The sequence below is a fragment of the Mustela putorius genome, unplaced genomic scaffold (assembly GCF_011764305.1).
Source record: "Mustela putorius furo isolate JIRA1106 unplaced genomic scaffold, ASM1176430v1.1 tig00003909_pilon_pilon_pilon, whole genome shotgun sequence".
In the NCBI taxonomy this organism is placed as follows: Eukaryota; Metazoa; Chordata; class Mammalia; order Carnivora; family Mustelidae; genus Mustela; species Mustela putorius.
Genome location: NW_025422057.1, coordinates 188909 through 210204, shown reverse-complemented (window position 1 = coordinate 210204; position 21296 = coordinate 188909). Strand labels below are relative to the sequence as shown.

The following is a 21296-nucleotide window of genomic DNA, read 5'->3' as shown; positions in this document are numbered from 1 at the left end:
CTGGGGCGAAGTCAGCACCATTATTGCGCTTCACACACGTTGTGATTCTGTGGGCTCTGGGCACAGGGTTTTCTTGGTGAGGGACGCTCCGTCCTCCAAGCCAGCACCGTCGAGGCGTCCGGTGCGCACCAACAGCGCACACCTGCGCGGTCCGGCTGGTGTCGACGCGCACCCGTGAGCCACAGCGAGCAGAACGCGCGTCTCCATCCCCCGGAGTTTCCTGCGCTCCGGGCGGCCCCACCTGCCACTGTCTGTTCGCGTTTCCTAGAAATGTGTGAGCGGAGAGTGTGGGCGGCACCGAAGCCCCGAGTCCTACAGCCACGTCGGGAAGCTGGTCCTTCCTCGCTCCGACCGCTCGGCCCGCCGCCCGCCCTAGGTCCTCGCTGCCAGAAGTGGACGTGCGCGTCCCGCGAAGGACTTGCCCGGAGCCTGTCCCGGCGCGCTGGGGGAGGCCCCGACTGTGCACGCGGGAAGTCCGCGCGCGGGTCACGCCCCGAGCTGTCGCGGATCCCGCGGGCCGCGCGCTCTGGGCTGTGCGTCCGCGGAGCGCGCGGCGGCCGTTCAGGCGGGGGCCCGGCAATCACGCCCACCCCGGAGCGGCCGCTTCCAGGCACCCCCGCCCCCTTCGCGAACCCACTGACCCTCCGTCCCGGTGGATTGAGAAGGGCCGATCCGTGGGGCCCTGCGGTGCGGGTCCGTGGAGATCGCTGTTCCACTCCGCGTCACCCCCGAGGTCCGGTCCTCCAGGCGGCTTTGTGTGGACCAGGGACTCCTTCCTCGCTGCTGGGGCGGGTCCCGCGCGGACCACAGCGCGCCGGGGGCCGCGGATGCGCTCGGGAAGCCGCGCGAACCTGCTGCTGCCAACACCAGCGCACGCGACTCTGTGTGGAAACCACTTGTTGCTCCGGGGTCGGGCCCGCAGCGCAGCCGCCGGGTCAGCGGCAGTTCTAGCTCCAGGGTCGGAAAGGCCGCGCTGTTCGCAGTGGCCGTGGCTGTGGAGCCCACATCCACCAGCAACGTGTCTGGGCCTTAGTTTCTCGGCGTCTCACTGATTTTTAAAAAGCCATCCTGGGTTCTTAGGGGTGTCCTACTGCGTTTCTAGTTCACGCTTAAACGGCTAACGAGGGGGGCCACTGGCCATGTCCTGCGGTGGCGCAGCTGTGCGTCCTCGACGGTGAAATGACTCTGCGTGCCCATTTTCGAAATGAGTACTTTTTCATGTTGAGTTTTGGGGACTTTTTTAGTTTAATACTTTGAATGCAAGTCTAGCGTTGAATATGTGATTTGCAAATATTTCCCTCCAGTGTATATTTTCACAATTCTTTCACAGAGCAAAGGTTTTAAATTTTTACAAAGTCCAATTTAATTTTTTGTAGAATTTTGCTTTTGGTGTCAAATTAAGAATGCTTTGCCTCATCGTAAGTCCCAAAGATTTAATCCATTTTTTCTAGAAGTTTTGTAGTTCTACATTTGACATTTAGGCCCATGACTCTTTTCGAATTAGCACTTGTATAGATACGAGGGTTACGTTGAGTTCATTTCTTTGTAGAAATTTTAAATTGTATTGCATTTTTTCTTGAGATTTCCCCCTGCTCATTGTCGGTGTGCAGAAATGCCCCTGGTGTTTGTATGTGATGTCCTGTCCTCTGAGCCTACTGAACCCACTTACTACTACTACGAGTTTTATTTTTGTGGACTTGGGAATTTCTACATAATTATGTCATCTGTAAATAGAGATAATTTTATTTCTTCCTTTCCAACTTGTATGCTTCCAGTCTCTTCTCTTGCCCTGTTGCTCTGGCTGGAACTTCCCGGGCTGTGCGGAGGGAGAATGGGCGTCACCACATGGAGTTCCTGATCCTAAGGGAGGACGTTCAGTCTCTCAGGGTTAAGGGTGATTTAATTGCTGAGAATTTTTGGTAGATGCTCTTTATTTGAGAAAGTTCCCCTCTGTTCCTAGTTACCTGAGAGATTTTTATCTATCCCGAGTGGGTGTGAATCTTGTCCGAAGCGCCTTCCCCACACTCGATACCATCATGAGATTTGTCCTCTTTGCCTGTTGCTGAGATGCATCAGGCCGATTGATTTTCGATATTGAATCAGTCTTGAGTGCCAGAATAACCCCACTTAGAGTGAATTATTCTTTCTATCTACTGGGTTATGTTTGATGGAGTTTTGTTGAGGATTTCGCATCTAAATTCATTAGAAATATAGGTCTGTGGTTTTCATTTTCAGTGCTGTCTTCCGTTGCACTTTCAGGTTGGGTCATAAAACGAGTTGGAAAGGGTTCCATCTTGTTTTTAGAAGATATTGTGTGGAGTTGGCGTATTCGTTTTTAAACGTCTGGTAAAATTCTCTAGTGGAACCAGCTAGGCCTAGAGATTTCTTCCTTAGGAATTTTTAGACTTTCTTTTTTAGAACAGTTTTAGATTTGCACAAACCAGAGAAGCTAGCACAGACACCACATTTACATTATCTTCCTCTTAGTATGTTGTATTTGCGACAGTTAATGGACCGACACCGAAACGTTATTATAAACAAAAGTGCATAGTTTGTTCAGATTTCCTTCGCTTTTACCTAGTGTCCTTTTCCTCTCTTAGGTCCCCTCTAGGACTCCCGTGGTAGCAGACGTCTCCTGAGGCTCCTCTCGGCTGTGACGGTTTCTCATACGTTCTTGGTTTTGGTGACCTTGACAGTGTTGAAGAGTACTGCTCAGGTATGTTGTAAGAGGCCTTTTTACTGGAATTTCTCTGATCTTCTCCCCATTAGATCATGGTTATAGGTGTTTTGGGAGGCAGATCGCAAAGGTGAAGTGCCATTTTTGTCCCACATGACCCAGAGTGCACATATTAAAATGGTGCGTGGCTGTGACGTTGACTTTTTTCACATGGCTGAATTGTGTGGTCAGGCTTTTTCCATTGAAGAACTGTTCCTTTTCTCCCCTTCTGTATTTCACTCTTTGGAGGAGGACGTTAGGCAGGCCCACATTTAAGAGTGGGAAGTTAGGTGCTCCTTCCTTGAAAGCAGAGTATCTACACAAATTGGAATTCTTCTGCATGGGAACGGTGTCTCTTCTCCCCCTTCACGTATTCCGTCATTTTTTATGTCAGTATGACTCGCGGGTGTGTATTTTACCCTTTGGGTCATAATCGGTATGACTGGTCATTGCTCCAACTGTCCCAGCTTTGGTCTTTGGGAAGTCTTCAGTCAGCCTCTGTGCACGCTTGCTGTACCTCATCACCAATGTTTCAATTTTCTCTTATTTGTTTTTTTAAAAGATTTTATTTATTTGAGAGAGAGAGAGAGAGAGATCACAAGTAGGCAGAGAGGCAGGCAGAGAGAGAAGAGGAAGCAGGCTCCCTGCTGAGCAAAGAGCCCGATGTGGGTCTTGATCCCAGGACCCTGAGATCATGACTTGAGCTGAAGGCAGAGGCTTAACCCACTGAGCCACCCAGGCTCGCCTGTTATTGTTTTTTTTTTTTATTTTTGGATCACTTTTTTATTTTCTGACATTAGAAGATGCTCTGGGCCACCTTACTTTTTCCTGCTCCAGTCTTAGAACCAGCTGCTTCTCCCAGGTGTCCAGTTTCCTTTTACTGAGGATGCTGTTAGATGCCAAGTTCTGGGCACTTGGGTATGCTCATTGCTACTGGGACACCCCTGCTTCTAGGCCCTCTCAGTTGGCAGAACGAAGAAATACATGTGTGTATGTACAAACCTGTGCACACATCTGTACAGAAGTGCACACACACCTTTACAGTATTTCTGTACGGAGACATCTGTACCCATATCAAGTTGAGCACAAGGTCTTCACGACATCTCTACCTCTAATTAACCACCGTGTGGTCCTTCCAGCCTCCTGCCCTTGCTGGTATGTAAATGCCGATTCCAGTAGTGAGAGCTCTGGATTCAGAAGGATTTTAATGACAAAATCTTAGTTTCTTCATAGTTTCTGTTATCTGTTTCATCTGGCTGAGTTTTAGTAGTTTGTGGCTTTCAGGGAATGGTCCATCTCTTCGAAGATGTTGAAGTTGCGAACTCATGGTTGCTCACAGTATCTCCCTCCTGCCCTTCTAATGCCTGTTGGGTCTGTCGGTCCGTCACTTTTCCCATTCTTGGTATTGATTTGGGTCACTTTTGATTCTTGTTAATCTTGCTAGAGGTTTATTAATTTTATTTTATTCTTCAAAAACCAGCTTTTTGTTTCGTTAATTTTTTATTTTTTTACTTTTATTTTTTATTGTGTTATGTTAGTCACCATGAAATCATTAGTTTTTGATGCAGTGTTCCAAAAAATTTTTCCTGTTTTTAATTTCATTGATTTCTGCTTTTGTCTTTATTATTTCTTTCCTTACACATACTTTGGTTTTATTTGGCTTTTTTCTCCGTAGATTTTTGAGGTAGCACTTTATCGTATGGATGGAGATCTTCCCTTTCATGTGCGTGTAAACATCCCTCAGCGTTACTTGAGCTGCGGCTCACAATGTTGATATGCCGTTTTCGTTTTCATTTGCTTCTTTGTATTTTAAAAATATCCCTTGAGACTTCATCATTGACCCATGGTTTATTTAGAAGTGTGTTTTATTTTCAAGTATTTGCAGATTTTTCTGTTGTCTTTCTGTGTTATTGAGTTTTTATTTGAATCTATTATGGTCAGAAAATATATTCTGTATGATTTAAATTCTAAGGTTTGTTTTATGACCCAAGATACAGCTTTCAGTGAATGTCCCATGTGTGTGAAACAAACGTGTGTTCTTTAGTGTGTGTGGGTGGTTCCGCAGATGTGCAGTAGGTCCATTGGTTGGTGGGTTCCGATCTTCCACATCTTGCTGGTCTTACCTCCAGGAGTTTTGTCAGTTGCTATGAGTGACATCTTGAAGTCTCCAACGAGAATTGTGGACTTGTCGATTTCTTTTTTCAGCTTTATCCATTTTTCTTCATATATTCTGAAGTTCTGTAGTTTGGCACATACACATTTAGGATTGTCCTATCTTTTTGGTGAATTCACCCTTTTTATTATTACACAATGTTCTCCATTATTCCTATAATTTTCTTTTATCTGAAATTTTTCTCTGATATCAATACAGCTACTCCTGCCTTTTTGGACTAATGTTCACATAAAATATTTTTTCTTAAAAAAGCACGTATTTGGATCATTTAAAAAAATTTACTTGGCCAACATCTGTCTTTTGTGTATTTAGAACATTTGCATTTAAATTGTTACTAATGTCTTGGGGCTCATATCTGCCATTTACTTTTTATTTCCTCTTTGTTCCCCTATTTCTCAGGGGAACCCGAGTAAGCAAGGAACCTTACTTACTCTCAGGTGCCTGTTTCTTTCCCTTCTCTCCCTATGAGTCATATGAACATTTTTCAGACTTCTATTTTGGTATATTTATAATATTTTTGAGTTTTGTGTAATTTTCTCATTGGTTAACTTACATGTAATTTACATATGATATTCTACGTAACTTATAACAGCCTCTGGTGTTACCATTTTTAAAAAAGATTTTATTTATTTATTTGACAGACAGAGAGAGATCACAAGTAGGCAGAGAGGCAGGCAGAGAGAGAGGAGGAAGCAGGCTCCCTGCTGAGCAGAGAGCCCGACGCGGGACTCGATCCCAGGATCCTGAGATCATGACCTGAGCCGAAGGCAGAGGCTTTAACCCACTGAGCCACCCAGGTGCCCCTGGTGTTACCATTTTAACACTTCAAGTGAAATATAGAAACCTTACTTATATTCAGGTTTTTTTTTTTTTTTTCTTTTTTTCCCCTCCTGCTTTAAACAGAACTGTTTGGAGTATTTCCTCCATATTCACTGACTCCACCTCAGGCAGGGTTATAACATAAAATGTGATCAAAGAAACTGCAAAGTAAACGGTAGTATATTATGGCCACTTCGACTTTTACCCATTCTGTTGTTCTTTCCTTTCTGAAAGTCCCATCTTTTTGTAATCGTCTGCTTTCAGGTTGGGGGTTTTATTTGACCGTCATGTAACAGTATGTATGCTAGCATGACGCTCTCTTGTTTTCCTTCATTTGAGGGCGTCTTTATTTCCCCTTAATTTCTGCGGGGTAGTTTCACAGACATAGAATGCAGGCTTGACACATGCTCTCTTTCAGCCCTTAAAAGGGGTCTTTGGCAACCTACTGGTCTCCATTGCAGATAAGAAATTCGCTAGTACTCCTATTGGATTTCCTTTATAATGTGCTATTTTTCTTTGGCTCCTTTTAGTATTCTTTTATTTCTTAGTTTTCAAAATTCTACTTATGAGGTGCTTTGGTGTGGATTTCTTTGGATTCATCCTGCTTGGAATTTGCTCAGCTTCCTGAATCTGTACATCTGTGTCTTGGGAAGTTTTCAGCCATTGTTTCTTCCCATTCTTTTCTTTCCTCTCCTTCCTAGATCTCCAGTGATAAAACGTTAGTTCTTTTGTTATTGTCCCATAGGTCTCTGAGGTTGTATTAATTTTTTGTCTATTTTCTCTCTGTTGTTTACATTAAGGAAATACTATTTATTTGTCTTCAATTTGACTGATGCTGTCCTCTAGCGTTCTCATTCTACTCTTGAGTCCATTTAGTGGTTTTTATTTATTTATTTGAGAGAGAGAGCACACGTGCACAGGAGTAGGGGGGTGGCAGAGGGAGAGGGAGAAGCAGACTCCCTGCTGAGCAGGGAGCCCAACGTGGGACTCGATCCCAGGACCCTGGGATCATGACCTGAGTCAAAGGCAGACACTTCACTGACTGAGCCACCAAGGCATCCCCATTTAATGAGTTTAAAAAAAACTTCAGCTGTTGTATTTTTAGTTCTATAATTTCTATTTGGTTCTTTAAAAGAATAATAGCTTTATTGAGCCTATAATTTATATATCACAAACGTATCCTTTAAAAGTCTATAATCAGTAGTTTTTAGTAGACTCAGAATTATACCACCATTGCCGCTGGCTGATTTCAGAACATTTTCATTTCCTCCAAAGGAAACCCCATACCTATTAGCAGTTGTTTCCAGTTCTACCCTCCCTGGCAACCGCTAATTCCCTTTCTCTGTCCGTGGATTGGCCCAGTTGGGACATTTTATATAAATGGTGGTGAACTTCCGGTCTGACAACTCGCACTTAGCGTGATGTTTCCAAGATTCATTCCATTGTTCCCAGTGTCAGATCTTCCCTCCTTAGGGTGGCTGACTCATGGTCTGTGCTGTGGACAGTCCAAATATGCATTCATCAATTGATGTACATTTGCTTGCTTCCGTTTTTTGCTTATTATGAGTAATGCTGCTATGAACATTTATATACAGGTTTTTGTGTGGACAGGACTTGATTTCTCTTCGACGAGTGCCTAAGAGTGGGACTGCTGGGCTGACATTATGAACAGCTGCCAGACTGTTTTCCAAACTGGCTGCAGCGTTTCCCAGTCCTACGAATGTCCAGTGTTTCCACGCCCTCACCAGCAGTTCATTTTTATAACTTCTATGTCTTTCTTGAGATTTCCTGTTTTTTTTTTTTTTTTTTCATTTGTTTCAAAGGAGTTTGCAGTTTATCATGGAAGCATCTTTTGTGATGGCTACTTTAAACCCTCGGCAGATAGTTCTGAGACCTGCACCAGTTCATTGTATTTTATCATCAGATTATTTTTCTCCTGGTTTTTCAGATGATGGGTGATGTTCACTTATACTCTGGACTGCGATGTTAGGAGACCCTTCCTTGTCAGCAGGTTGTCATCCTGTTTAAGTTCAGAGGATATGAACTTTTGTGGCTGTAGGTCCAATGACAGTTCATCTTCTGGGGGCCTTGCAAGGCTATCCTGGCCTGTCTCATTCTTCTGGTGCTGTGGGTCTTCCACTCAGACCCTGCTAGTCCCCAGAAGTCTGGTGTCACTGTGTCACTGTGTCGGGGAGCCAAGGCCACTGGGCCTGGGGTGGAGGGCAAGACATACAGGGCTATGCTGTCGCTGTGGCTGTGGGCAGATCAGACCTGTCTGACTGTGAGGTCTCAGTAAAGATACCCTGTCAGCAGTTAGTACTGTGGGAGGAAACCCACAGCCTGGGCCCCTCGCTTAGATCTGGCAATGCTCAGGGCTACCAAGGTCATTGGTTGCCCTGCTCAGAGACAGAAAGGCCCTAACTGTCCCCATTGGTTCCTGGAGGCTATGCGTGGCTCCTACTTCAGTATGTCTGACTCTGGACTATAATCTCTGCATTGTCCCTGTGGAGCAGCAGGAGCAGGCTGAGCTCTGGGGGTCACAGAGCCATGAAGACAGTTCTCTGGGCCTTGGGACTGGGGACCCTTCTCCTCACTCTCAGGGCAGTCCCCATTGGTAAGTTTCTCCTCCCCACATCCGTGGAAGTTTCTGGAAACCATCGCTCTGCAGAGCCTGAGACCCTGGGGTGTGGTGATCTCCTGCTGTGACCGGCTGTCTGTTGGGTGCTTGCTTAGCCCCAAGGGGGATGGGTCATCCTGGGGCCAGTGGGCATGTGGGCTCCAAAGTTTGTGTCTCTGGAGACTCTTGTTCTGAGAAAGACTGAGGAGATCTAACTCCATGGTGAACCCGGGGTGCAGGGCTGGGCCAGAGCCCGGGTGGAATGAGGGGACAGGGCTAGGGTCCCCGTGACCCCATGGACGGGAGGTGCCGAGGGCTCTTGCAGAGCGGCTGCTCCATCCGCTTTTCCTGGGGCTGCGGCGCTGCTGAGGGAGTGGGAGAGCTAGCTGTACTGGGCCATGAGGGTGACCATTCAGCTTGTGCTGGGACACGGAAGAGACCCAGTTCTAGGGAGTTGCAATAGCAAGGTGGGGGTCACAGCGGTGTGGGTCCAGTGGGTCCAGAAACCAAGAGGCAGGAGCATGTGTAGGAAGCTGTAGCGAGGGGGTTCTGCCAGACGGGCCAGCACGGAAAGGCTGCTGGTGAGAGAAGTCCCTGGGGGAGCTGCACACGCTAGCACGGGGCTCTGACTGGGTGAGTGGTCGTGCTGGCGTCAGACGGTGTGTGCGAGCGCACGTGTGTGCACGCGTGTGAGTTGTGCAGGGAGACAGGAGAGGGCGGCAGTGTCCAGGGCCCTGGAAACTGAAGGAAGGACATTTCACTGGGCAGGCTGTCCCAGGGCCCGGCCCAGGTGGCCTCGGAGCCGGCCAGTGAAGGCGCTGCAGGTGATGGTGGCAGGGGTCTGTGGCCAGTGATGCCATCGGGCGGGAGTGGCGTGGGAAAGCTAGAGGGGACCTCGTTTTGTGTGAAAGACACAGACACACGGTGCACAGTTTGGAGGGGGATGCGGAGGCTCTGGGGTTGTACCAGCGTTGAATGAAGACCCTCCAGGGTCGGTGAGACGAGTGGTGAGGGGGACATGCCTTCCTCTGGGTCTGTGTGCGGGAGTCTGCCCTCTGCCTCCTCCCTCTGTGAGGCCAGGATGGGCCCTGGATGTGGTCTGGGGTGGCCCAGGCTGGGACCTAGACTGCTCCGTGGCTGCTGTTGTGTTTCTCCCACACCAGCCCAGGAGGGGGTCATGAGAATGGGGGATCAAGGGCTGTGCAGGAAAAACCGGGGTGCAGAGGCCTAGACGGGGCGTTCTTCTGGAAATGTGTCCTGGTCCTGGTAGGGTGGTCCATTTGGTCCTGGTCCAGGGAGCTGCCAAGGCCTGAAACCCGAGGAGGAGGCCTGCTTGGCGGGCAGAACTGGAAGGGCAGATGGCCAGGTGGTGGGGGTGGGGGTGAGCAGGGAGTGGAGCGCGGTGCGGGGCGTGCGGTGGGCCTTAGGCCCTCTAGTGGAGGTGGGGGTGATGACTGGGAGGTGTGGTGGGTGGTGGGAAGGACCGTGGAGGACAAGGGGCCTTTCTTGCCTGGGGGGCCCCAGAGGGCTCGGGAGGGAAGCAGAGAGCTTGACTGGAGGGGGCTTTGGAGGGGAGGACACAAGGCTGCCTGGGGGCAGTGGGAGGGTCTCCCTGTGACCCCACCCCGTCCCCTTTCGGGACTGCGTCTACTGGGGGCCTTGAGGGACCTGACTGCGCTGAGGCCTCAGAGCAAGACCTTGGAAGTGACTCCAGGCAAACATAGTTGTCTTCAGACCCCAGCTGCTCCCTCCCCCAGGCCACAAAGACGGTTCCGGCCCCTCTGAGGCTGGCCTGTCCTTCTGCAGGCGGACCACGCGACCTGAGGCTGGCGTACAGACACAGTCCCTGCGACGGAGTGGTGCTGGTCCGCCACAAGGAGCAGTGGGGACACGTGTGCAACCAGGAGTGGACGTTGGCAGAGGCATCCGTGGTCTGCAGGCAGCTGGGCTGCGGCCATGCGGTGGGTGCACCCAAGTACGTCCCGTTGCCCGGGGAGATGGTGCGGCCGTGGCTTCACAACGTGTCTTGCAGGGGTGATGAGCCCTCCTTCTGGGAGTGCAGCCTCGGGGCCTGGACGCAGAGCGAGTGCCCTCATGAGTGGGTGGTGGTGGCTCTGTGTGCAAGTAAGTGTGCTGGAGGGGGCTTGGGGAGGGGGAGAAGGGTGGGTCTGGGGGAGGGGAGAAGGGGTCAGGGAAAGGGGGAGGGTCTGGGGAGGGGGGAGGGTGAGTCTGGGGAGGGGAAGGAGGGCCTCTGGGGGGGGAGGGGCTCTGGGGTCTCTGGCTGGGGCTCCTCACTGGGCGTGAGAACCGCCCTCACCTGTAAAGCCTTCCGATCTCCATCTCTCGTGAGTCCTTTATTCCTTCTGTTCCAACAGATGCTTATTTGCAGGGCACTATTCTAGATGCGGGGGGCGGGCAGCGGCGCGTAACTCAGACTAGACCCTGCTGCAGGAGCCTTTCCTCTCCCCCGGGAGGCAGGGAACAAAGGAGCAGGGCAGTGGTGTGGGAGGAGCAGGGAACACACGGGCGGGTGGGGGCTTGAGGACCACCCTGTCTTCTAGACACTTTAGGCCGAAACATGATTTCCAAAATGAGGAGGGGGCAAATGCTTTCCCTTGGAGGTCTCGCTTGAGGGTCTTCTGCTGTCTCTGGCCACTTAGGTGGCCGAGAACCTGTGAGGTCCCTCTGTAGCATCCCGTCTGTGAGGCTGACCCACTACGCCCAGCATAAAGCGAAAATGCAGGGACCTGGGAAAACAGCAAGGTTTTCAAGACAGTGACAGGCCCAGGCCCCTCTGAGCGGGGGGGCCTGCTGGGTGGGGGGCCTTTGGGACCACCTGCTCTCAGAGAGGGCCCCATGCAGCCCAACACTGAGGCACTGGAAGGAGCAGGGCTGGGCTCGGGCTGGAACCCAGGCCCAGTGTAGGGAATGCCGTGCCCAAATGGAGTCTGGTCGTTGAGGCAGGCCACAGGCTCCGAGTGGCCAAGCGGCCGGCAGAGTCCCCACCTTTAGCCCCATGGGCCTGTGGTTCTCAGATGGCACCTTTCGGGAGATCCGGCTGGTGAAGGGCCGCAGCCCCTGCTCTGGGCTCCCCGAGATCAGGAATGTGAACGGGGTGGATCGCCTCTGCGGCCTGCACGAGGAGGAGGCCACTGTGTTCTGCCGGGAGCTGGGCTGTGGGCCTGTGCTTCAGGCGCCGCGCCGAGATGTGGGTGTCGTCGGGAAGTACATGACGTGCAGGGGCACCGAGCCCACCATCCGGAACTGCAGGCTGAACAACAATCTGCGCAGCGGCTGTGACTTCCAGCAGGACGCGGATGTGGTCTGTACAGGTGAGGCCCCGCGCGCACCGCCCGAGTCCCCAGCGCAGGGCCCTGGGGCAGTTGCTGCTGGGAAGGGTCTCAGTCCTCCCCGCCCAATTGCCCCATCTCCTTCCACCATTGGGCCCCTTGCCGTCTCAGAGGGATCAGGTCGGGGCGGCCTGGCAGGCAGAGAGGAGAGCCCTGTGCCGGGACCATCTGGCGTTCTCTGGCTCGGAGCTGTTTGGAACAGAGGCCTGGAGGTGAGGGCGCACAAAATTCTCTTGGATGGCCCACAGGGGCCTCCCCGAGGGCCCCGTGTGTTCTCCTTGCAGAGGTGTCCTGGCTCAGAGCCCCCAGGCCGGCGGGGGGCCTGGCTGTCCTGCAGCATTTGAGCTGGTGGAGTTGAGAGTGTTGCGTGTGCGACGCGAGCCGGCTGGCTGGTAGCTGTCCCTCCCAGTCCTGCCTCAAACGGGCAAGTGAAGCGGCCCTCAGGGATGCTGGCTCGGTTCTGGGAATGAGGAAAGGCTGAAGTGAGGTGGATGGGCCCCTGTCTTGGGTGCCCCCAAGAAGGCAGTGACCTGTGGCAGGAGAGGTGCCTTGACCGGGCCTCCAAGACTATACAGAGCCTTAAGGCCCCTGCCCTGGGCAGGCAGAGACTGTGTGACACCTGTGAGCCCCTGGAGGAGGTGGCTCTGTCCTCTGGTCTCGGGAAGTGAGCAGTGACCCCTGCTTTGCTCTAGGTAGAGGGTGTCTGGGCCCTTGGCTCTCCGTTCCTGGCCCGGGCTTGCGGACCTACTGCTTCGGCCCAGGTGCTCGGCCCTGGCTGGAGCCTGTTGCAGTCCGGGGAGGTGGCTGAGCGGTTTGCCTGAGAGCATGACTCCTAACAGAGTTTGTGTCCCCCCCCCCCAGGGCACACGGAAGCCCGGCTGGTGGGCGGTGGGCACCCCTGTGCCGGGCGTCTGGAAGTGAGGCGTGGCCTGACCTGGGGCACCGTCTGTGATGACGACCTGGACCAGGCCACGGCCCACGTGGTGTGCCGGGAGCTGCAGTGTGGCTCGGCCGTGTCCACGCCCAGGGGCGCCCACTTCGGTCGGGGCTCTGGGCCTGTGTGGACGGAGGCCTTCCGTTGTGCGGGCAACGAGTCTCTGCTGTTCCACTGCCCTCGGGGGCCGGGGCACCAGTGTGGGCACGGCCAGGATGCCGGGCTCAGATGCTCAGGTGAGACTAGGAGGGCCAGCCTCCAGTAGGCTTCCCTGCCGGGCCCCCTCGGTGACTCCCTCTGGGGGCTCTAAGCTAGGCTCACGAAGATGCCTCTGGCCAGGAGGGTGTGCGTGTTCCGGTTGAGGAAGTGTCGCCTCTGGGTTGAAGGAAGGGGAGGAGAAGGTTGGGCCCCCACCCCCTGCCCCCAGTTGCACACCATAGTCTTCCAGCCCGTGCCTAGAGGCGTGATCTGGCTGCTGAGGGTGAGGAGGGGAGGGAGCTAGTGAGGCAGGCAAGGGCATGGCGTGGACACCGCCCTGGGTACAAAGGACGGAATCAGGTCTGTGGGGGAGGGGGATGCTGACACCCACTCCCCTCCTCAGAGTTCCGGCTGGTTAACGGCAGCAGCAGCTGTGAGGGGCGCGTGGAGCTCCAGGTGCAGCGGGCCTGGGCCCCCATCTGCGCGGCCCACTGGGACTCAGCAGACACCACTGTCCTCTGCCACCAGCTCAACTGTGGCAGCGCGGAGGCCACACCCCCAGGAGGCCACTTTGGGGGCGGGGACGCTCCCATCTGGCCTGATGTGTTTCACTGTGTGGGGACAGAACCTTATTTGTGGAATTGCGCAGTAGGCACCCTTGGGAGCGGGGTCTGTGCCCTGGGGAACGCGGCTGCCGTGGTCTGCTCAGGTGGGTCTGCGGGAGGCTGGGAGTGGGCGGGGTTCTGCCAGGAGGTGGTGGTCCCCTCCCCTTCACAGGCGGAGAGTCCCTCCCCCTGACCCTCTGTCCGGGCGTCCTCCCCAGGTCTCCTCCACGCCCTGCGGCTGAGGGACGGACAGAGCCGCTGCGATGGTCGCGTGGAGGTCTCCCTGGACGGGGTGTGGGGCCGCGTCCTGGACGATGCGTGGGACCTGCGCGGCGCCCACGTGGTGTGCAGGCAGCTGGGCTGCGGACTGGCTGACCGGGCCTACGATGCACCTGCGCCCCAGCGCGGGGCCGTCCCCGTGGGGCTGAGCCACGCGCGCTGTCAGGGCACCGAGACCCGCCTGACCCAGTGCAACGTGTCCGCATCCCCGCTGGTACCCGCGGGGGCCGCGCGGGACGTGGGCGTCGTGTGCTCGGGTGAGTGAGTGCCCGGGCCTCCCGCCCATCTGCCCGCGGGCGGGCCGCCCTGACTCCCGGCGTGTCCCTGCAGGGAGCCTGCGGGTGCGGCTGGCCGCGGGGCCCCACCGCTGTGCGGGGCGCGTGGAGGTGCTGCACGGAGGCGTGTGGGGCACCGTGTGTGACGATGGCTGGGACCTGCGGGACGCCCACGTGGTCTGCCGGCAGCTGGGCTGCGGCCAAGCCCTCCGCGCCCTGGGGGCCGCGCCCTTCGGTGCGGGCTCGGGGCGCATCTGGCTGGACCAGCTGGGCTGCAGCGGCCGCGAGTCTGCGCTGTGGCAGTGCCCGTCGCGGGGCTGGGGCCAGCAGGACTGCGGGCACAAGGAGGACGCGGGCGTCGTCTGCTCAGGTCGGTCCTGTTCGTCCAGTGTCTTCCTGGGGCCGCTGGGTATCAAATGGCCGCGCTGCCCGAGGGAGTGACACAGCGCACACTTGCCTTCCTCGGATTCCGCTCGCCCTCTTCCCGGCTGGACGTGCGCTCTTCACCCTGCTGCGGGAGGGGCGCGGGAAGGGGGTGGGGGACAGGGCGGGACAGGGAACCCCAGGGCGGGTCTGCTCTGATGCTGCTGGCGGTCTCTCATGGTTTGTCCCTCTTTCTGATTTTGTCTTGGTTTATTTTTCCTCTCTTTCCCTGTGTTCATCTCTTTTGTTTCCTAAATGCCAATAAGAGTGAGATCATGTGATTATTGTTTTTCTCTGATGGACTTCCCCTAGCAAAATACCCGCTAGTTCCATGCGTGCTGTTGCAAACGGCAAGATTTCATTTTTTTTGGTGGCTGAGTAATACTTCATTGTATATATGAACCACATCTTCTTTATCTGTTGGTGGACATCTAAGCTCTTTCCATAGTTTGGCCATTGTGGACATTGCTGCTATGAACATTGGCGTGCGGCTGTCCCTTCAGATCACGACATTTGTATGTTTGGGGTAAATCTCTAGCAGTGTGATTGCTGAGCCATAGCGCAGCTCTATTCTTAACGCCGTGAGGAGCCTCCCTGCTGTTTTCCAGAGTGGCCGCACCAGTTCACATTCCCACCAACAGTGCGAGAGGCTCTCCTTTCTCTGTATCCTTACCAATATGTGTTATTTCCTGACTTGTCAATTTTGTCCATTCTTACTGGCATAAGATGGTATCTCATGGTGGTTTTGATTTGTATTTCCCTGATGCCGAGTGATGTGGAACATTTTATTCATGTGTCTTTTGGCCATTTGGATGTCTTCTTTGGAGAAATGTCTGTTCATGTCCTTTGCCCATTTCTTGACTGAATTATTTGTTCTTTGGGTGTTGAGTTTGCTAAGTTCTTTTTTTAAAAAAATATTTATTTGACACAGACAGAGATCACAAGTAGGCAGACAGGCAGGCAGAGAGAAAGAGGAAGGAGCAGGCTCCCCACTGAGCTGAGGATCCTGAGATCATGACCTGAGCTGAAGGCAGAGGCTTAACCCACTGAGCCACCCAGGCGCCCCATGATAAGTTCTTTATAGATCTTGCATACTATCTGATATGTCACTTGCAAATCCTTTCTACCATTCCGTTGGTTGTCTTTTGGTTTTGTCCTTTGCCGTGCAGAAGCTGTTTATCTTGATAAAGTCTCAACAGTTCACTTTTGTCTTTGTTTCTGTTGCCTTTAGAGATGTGTCTAGTGAGAAGTTGCTATGGCTGAGGTCACAGAGGTTGCTGCCTGTGTTCTGCTCTAGGATTTTGATGCATTATTATCTCACATTTGGGACTTTTGTCCCTTTTGAGTCTATTTTTGTGTATGGCATAAGGAAATTGTCCAGTTTCATTTTTCTGCATGTGGCTGTCCAGTTTTCCCAACACCATTTGTTGAAGAGACTGTCTTTTTTCCATTGGGCATTATTTCCTGCTTTGTCGAAGATTAGTTGACCCTAGAGTTGAGGGTCCATTGCTGGGCTCTCTGTTCTGTTCCATTGATCTGTGTGTCTGTTTTTGTGCCAGTACCATGCTGTCTTGATGATGACAGCTTTGTAATAGAGCTTGAAGTCTGGAATTGTCATGTCTCCAGCTTTGGTTTTCTTTTTCAACATTCCTTTGACTATTTGGGGTCTTTTCTGATTCCATACAAATTTTAGGATTATTTGTTCCAGCTCTGTGGAAAAAGTTGATAGTATTTTGATAGGGATTTCTTTGAATGTGTAGCTTGCTCTGGGCAGCGTAGACCTTTTAACAATATTTGTTCTTCCAATCCATAAGCATGGAATATTTTTCCATTTCCTTGTGTCTTCCTCAATTTCTCTCATGAGTGTGCTATAGTTTTTAGGTATTTTACCTCTTTGGTTGGGTTAATTCCTGGGCATCTTACAGTTTTGGGTGTAATTGTAAATGGGATCATCTCCTTAGTTTCTTCTTCTCCAGTTTCATTGTTAGTGTATATAACTGATTTCTGAGCATTGATTTTATATCCTGACACTTTGCTGAATTCCTGTATGACTTCCAGCAGTCTTAGAGTGGAGTCTTTTGGGATTTCCACATCAAGTATCATATCATCTGCAAATAATGAGAGTTTGACTTCTTCTTTGCCAATTTGGATGCTTTTTACTTCTTTCTGTAGTCCGATTGCTGAGGCCAGGACTGCTAGTACTATGTTGAACACTGGTGGTGAGAGTGGACATCCTTGTCATGTTCCTGACATTAGGGGAAAAGCTCTCAGTTTTCCCCATTGAGAATGATATTCACTGTGGACTTTTCAAATATGACTTCTATGATATTGAGGTATGTTCCCTCTCTCCCTACACTGCAGAGAGTTTGATCAAGAAAGGATGCTGTACTTTGTCAAATGCTTTTCCTGCATCTATTGAGAGGATCCTATGGTTCTTGTTCTTTCTTTTATTAATGTATTGTATCACACTGATTGATTTGTGGTTGTTGAACCAACCTTGCAGCCCAGGAATAAATCCCACTTGGTCGTGGTGAATAATCCTTTTGATGGACTGTTGCAGGGAATGATCCAAATATTTTGGCACCCAGGTTGAGACCTGGTTTGTGACCCCATATGTGATCTGTTCTGGAGAATGTTCCATGTGCAGTGGAGAAGAATGTGTATTCTGTTGCTTTAGGATGGAATGTTCTGAATGTGTCTGTGAAGTCCTTCTGGTCCAGTGTGTCATTCAAGCCCTTGTTTCCTTGTTGATCTTCTGCTTAGATGATCTGTCCATTGCCATGAGTGGGGTGTTAAAGTCCCCTACTACTATTGTATTATTACTCATGTGTTTCTTTAATTTTGTTATTTACTGGTTTATATAATTGACTGCTCCCATGTTAGGGGCATAGATATTTATAATTATTGGATCTTCTTGTTGGATAAACCCTTAAATTATGATATAGGGTCCTTCCTCATGTTTTTTTACAGTCTTTGGTTGAAAATGTAATTTGTCTGATTTGGGATTGTTACTCCAGCTTTCTTTTGATGTCCATTAGCATGATAAATATTCTCCATGCCCTCACTTTCAATCTGCAGGTGCCTTTGGGTCTAAAATGAGTCTCTTCCAGATAGCATATTGATGAGTCGTGGTTTTTTAAATCCATTCCAATACCCTGTGCCTTTTGATTGGGGCATTCAGTCCATTTACCTTTGGAGTAACTATTGAAAGATATGAATTTAGGGCCATTGTATTACCTGTAACATCCCTGTTTCTGTATATTGTCTCTGTTCCTTTTTGGTCTCTGTTACTTTTGGACTCTCTCTTAGCTTAAAGGATCCCCTTTAATATTTCTTGCAGGGCTGGTTTAGTGATCACAAATTCTTTTAGTTTCTGTTTGTCCTGGAAGATTTTGATCTTTTCTTCTACTCTGAATGACAGTCTTGAGGGATAAAGTATTATGGGCTGCTAAATTTTTCTCATTTAGCACTTGGATTATTCTGTATTTTGAACGATTTCCAAGGACGGATTTCTGGACAATTAACTGACACCCGCTAAGATCCTGCAGCTGGGGATTCATTCTGGTCCCCTGAGGTTAACATTTCCCTGCCTCCCTGGGGTGGGAGATTGTCATGGGGGCGTGTGTGATTGAGGGGTTAGATGCCCATGAGCAACATTGATCCTGGTGCTGCGACCCTCTACGTTTTGGCTCCTCCCTTGGAAATTTCCCCTGGCCTGACTGCTCTTTTCTTCCAGGGTCAGTGGCTCTGAGGCTGCGAGGTGGCATCCACCACTGTGCTGGGTGGCTGGATGTGTTCTACAATGGGACATGGGGCGCCGTGTGCAGTAATGCCCTGAAGGACATCTCCTTGTCCATCATCTGCAAGCAGTTGGGCTGTGGGGAGCAGGGCTGGCTAGAGAACAAGCCTGTCCATAGCAGCTTGGGCACCTCCTGGGTGGATGACATCGAGTGCCGCAGGCTGAGGAACTCCACGCTGTGGCAGTGCCCCTCGGCGCCATGGCACCCACACTCCTGTGCCCCTGGAGAGGAGGTCTGGATCACCTGTGCAGGTGGGACATGGGCGGTTTCTGAGAGCTCACCCACAGGAGCTGCCACTGATCCTGACTCAGGGCCTGGCATCCTGTGGGTTCTACAGACTTCATTCTGAAGCTTTTCAGGGCAATTACAATGGGATGGTGACTATGTAATCCAATAGGATTGTCAGAGAAAATGATACAGGATTCCGGGGAGACCCTCAACTGCTCATCCACCCACAGCTGCCCAGGTACCCTTTCGCCCATTTCCCTGTCCACCCTTCATCTTGGTCCTGCCCTGCAGTGACCACAGCTCCCTTTTTCAGAGGAGGGTATGCTGCGTGTGCGTGGGGGCAAGGACAGCTGCTCTGGCCGTGTGGAGCTCTGGCATGCTGGCTCCTGGGGCACCGTGTGTGATGATTCCTGGGACCTGGCAGATGCAGAGGTCGTGTGCCGCCAGCTGGGCTGTGGCCCAGCTCTGGGTGCCCTTGCAGGGGCCGCCTTCGGGCCAGGCTCGGGCCCTGTGTGGCTGGATGAGGTGGGGTGCCGTGGCAGCGAGTCGTCCCTGTGGAGCTGTCCTGCAGAGCCATGGGGACTTGGAGACTGTGGACACAAGGAGGATGCTGGTGTGCACTGCTCCCGTGAGTGGGCAGGGGGCAGTGGGCCAGGCAGGGTGGGAGGGATTGCTGGGGGCTGGGGTGGGCGTTGCCAGAAGAGGTCCTTGGAATATCCCCCAAAACGTGGCCCTAAGGCTGTACCTGAGCTGGGTTCCTCTGGCTGCCTCTGTGGCTGTCCCATGGCATGTTGGGCTCAGGCTGAGTGGGACTGGGACACTTGGCTGAGGGTCTGGGCTGCCCAGGGCTGTGGCTGCCTCCCCTCCTTTGCCCTCGGATCCCTCTGATTTCTCCTGCAGGTGACAGGGGAACCACGGCCTTGCCACCGGCACTGGCACAGACATCGGGTAGGTGTGTTCTCCCCCAAGTCTCAGCTCATGCCCTCCTGTCTGGTCCCAACTCAGAGGGGCCCTACAATGGGTTCTGCACAGAGGGGTGCCCTGGAGTTTCCTATGGGTGCCAAGGCCCCAGGCAGCCCCTCCTTAGGTTGGTTGGGCCAAGGTCTGGAGGACCAGGAACACCCCTTCCTCTGAGGAAGAGGGCCAGCCTATATGGAGGGCCAAGCCAAGCCCAGGCCTTGACCAGTCATTTCTCTGGGGTCTTTCTTTTACCGGCTGGGGGGTTTGACCTGGGAACACTCTCACTCCCTTCTGGCCCCCTCCCTCCTGGTACTTCTCTCTCCTGGCCCCCTCCCTCCTGTGTCCCCCCCTTCCTCACCTTTGCCCTGTGACCTCAGGGCTATCTCTAGGAGAGGAGCACAAGGCCCATCTCTCCTGTGGGTGTCTTCCCCCTCCCTGAGAGGCTCAGGTGGTCCAGACCCAAGGTCACAATACCCCAGGCACACAGGGGAGACCCCACCTCTCACTGTCCCCACAGGCCACCCCTCAGCCCCTTCGCCTGCCCTCAAGACCAGGAACCTGCCCATGACGTTTTGCCTTGTCCTCGGCACCCTTCTGGTTATCGTCTCCCTGGTCCTGGGGGTGCAATGGTACCGTGGCAGAGCCCACAGGGGTAGGTGGGTGTGGCTGGGAGCATGTGCTCTGGGGATGGGGATGCCGGGGGTGCACACTCCGAGACCCTAGCCCTTCACAGGCCCCTTCTCTCCTGGGAACTGCTCTGCATGTCTGGTCTCACCCAGACCCCACTGCATGGTGACTTCTCAGTGACACCCTTGGGCCCATGAGTTTCCAGGGTCAGGGAACCATGGACCCTGCTCTGCTTCTGAGAGGTGGCCTGGGTGTGAAAACAAGTCCCCAGGGGTGTCCCGATTCCTTATGCCATCTGTTTGGTGGGGTTGAACAGCCATGGGAGCCCAGGGAGATGTGTGGCCCCTTGTGGGAGACGTTGCTCTTGGTAGGCCAGGCTACACGGGAGACCCCACAGGGCCAGCAGGGGTTGGGCTCAGACGGAGGGAGGGTCTCTTCTAGGGGGCTCTGGTGTGGCCTTTTCAGGTTCCAGAATGTTGGGGAGTCTGGCCTCGGAAGCTGTTTATGAGGACATTGGAGCTGTCCCCATGGGGGAGAAAGACGAGGGACCCAGAGTGTCCCAGGACCTGGCTCTGGAGGAGGAGTATGACGATGCAGCGGAGCCAGACCTGGGCCCTGAGGAGGAGGAGGAAGAGGAGGAGGCACCCCTGAGCCCCACCGGTGTGCACCTCTGCATGCTGGCATCTGTCGCGCTCTTCCTTCTGTACTGCTCCTATGTGCGGGGCTCTGCACTGGCCAGTGCCTACATTTAAAGACCCTGAGAGCCATCTGCCCGTGTGTCCATGTCCCTCACTCCTGCGCCACAGGCTGGGTTGTCCCTTCAGAGCTGCTCCCTCGACAGGAATCTTCTTGTGGGGGATGTGGAGTTTAGAGAGGGTCCTGCAGTTTCCCTTGGGTTTCTTTTCATGGCTGCCCCCAGGGTTCCTCTAGTGCCTTGTCCTGTTCAGCTGCAGGGGGCCTGAGCCGTCAGGGTGGGAGGGGGTACAGTGTGACCCTGGCTCTAGTCCTTGTCTGGCCTCTGGTTTCAAGTGACATACCAGGGCCCAGAAGTGGTGGGGGCTCGGGGGGTGGCCAAGGGGCCCAACGTGCATCTTTCTCCTTCAACACAGGTGGGGCTCCTTTAGCCTCTGCCCCAAAGCTTGGCCTGAGACAGAAGACACAGCATGCCCTGGGACGTGATGACAGTGAGCTGGCCATGGCGACATCAGTGACACGGGGTGGGGGTGGGGCGGTTGGGGAGGAAGCCCAGGCCCTGGGGGGCTTTCATTGTCCTCACTTCAAAAGGAGATGTC

The 21296-nt window shown here is 52.9% G+C and overlaps 1 protein-coding gene across 1 annotated transcript; it reads left to right on the top strand.

Annotated features, from left to right (window-relative positions):
* Positions 1-8051: 8051 nt before the first annotated feature.
* On the top strand, positions 8052-20965 carry LOC101692639 (scavenger receptor cysteine-rich domain-containing protein SCART1-like). The gene is made up of 13 exons (XM_045068866.1): positions 8052-8322; positions 10132-10449; positions 11361-11657; positions 12537-12845; positions 13211-13516; positions 13631-13948; positions 14022-14336; positions 18126-18440; positions 18587-18655; positions 18731-19045; positions 19318-19365; positions 19895-20029; positions 20470-20965. Exons 1-13 carry the CDS (start codon positions 8256-8258, stop codon positions 20754-20756), a joined length of 3099 nt encoding a protein of 1032 aa, XP_044924801.1. The 5' UTR covers positions 8052-8255; the 3' UTR covers positions 20757-20965.
* The last annotated feature ends 331 nt before the right edge of the window (positions 20966-21296 follow it).

What these genes read in the sequence shown, in the direction of transcription:
- LOC101692639 (XM_045068866.1), top strand. Translation starts at nt 8,256, where the DNA reads ATGAAGACAGTTCTCTGGGCCTTGGGACTGGGGACCCTTCTCCTCACT. An exon ending in TGCTGGTGTGCACTGCTCCC is followed by an intron (nt 19,046 to 19,317) that starts GTGAGTGGGCAG and finishes TTTCTCCTGCAG; the next exon opens with GTGACAGGGGAACCACGGCC. An exon ending in GGCACTGGCACAGACATCGG is followed by an intron (nt 19,366 to 19,894) that starts GTAGGTGTGTTC and finishes CTGTCCCCACAG; the next exon opens with GCCACCCCTCAGCCCCTTCG.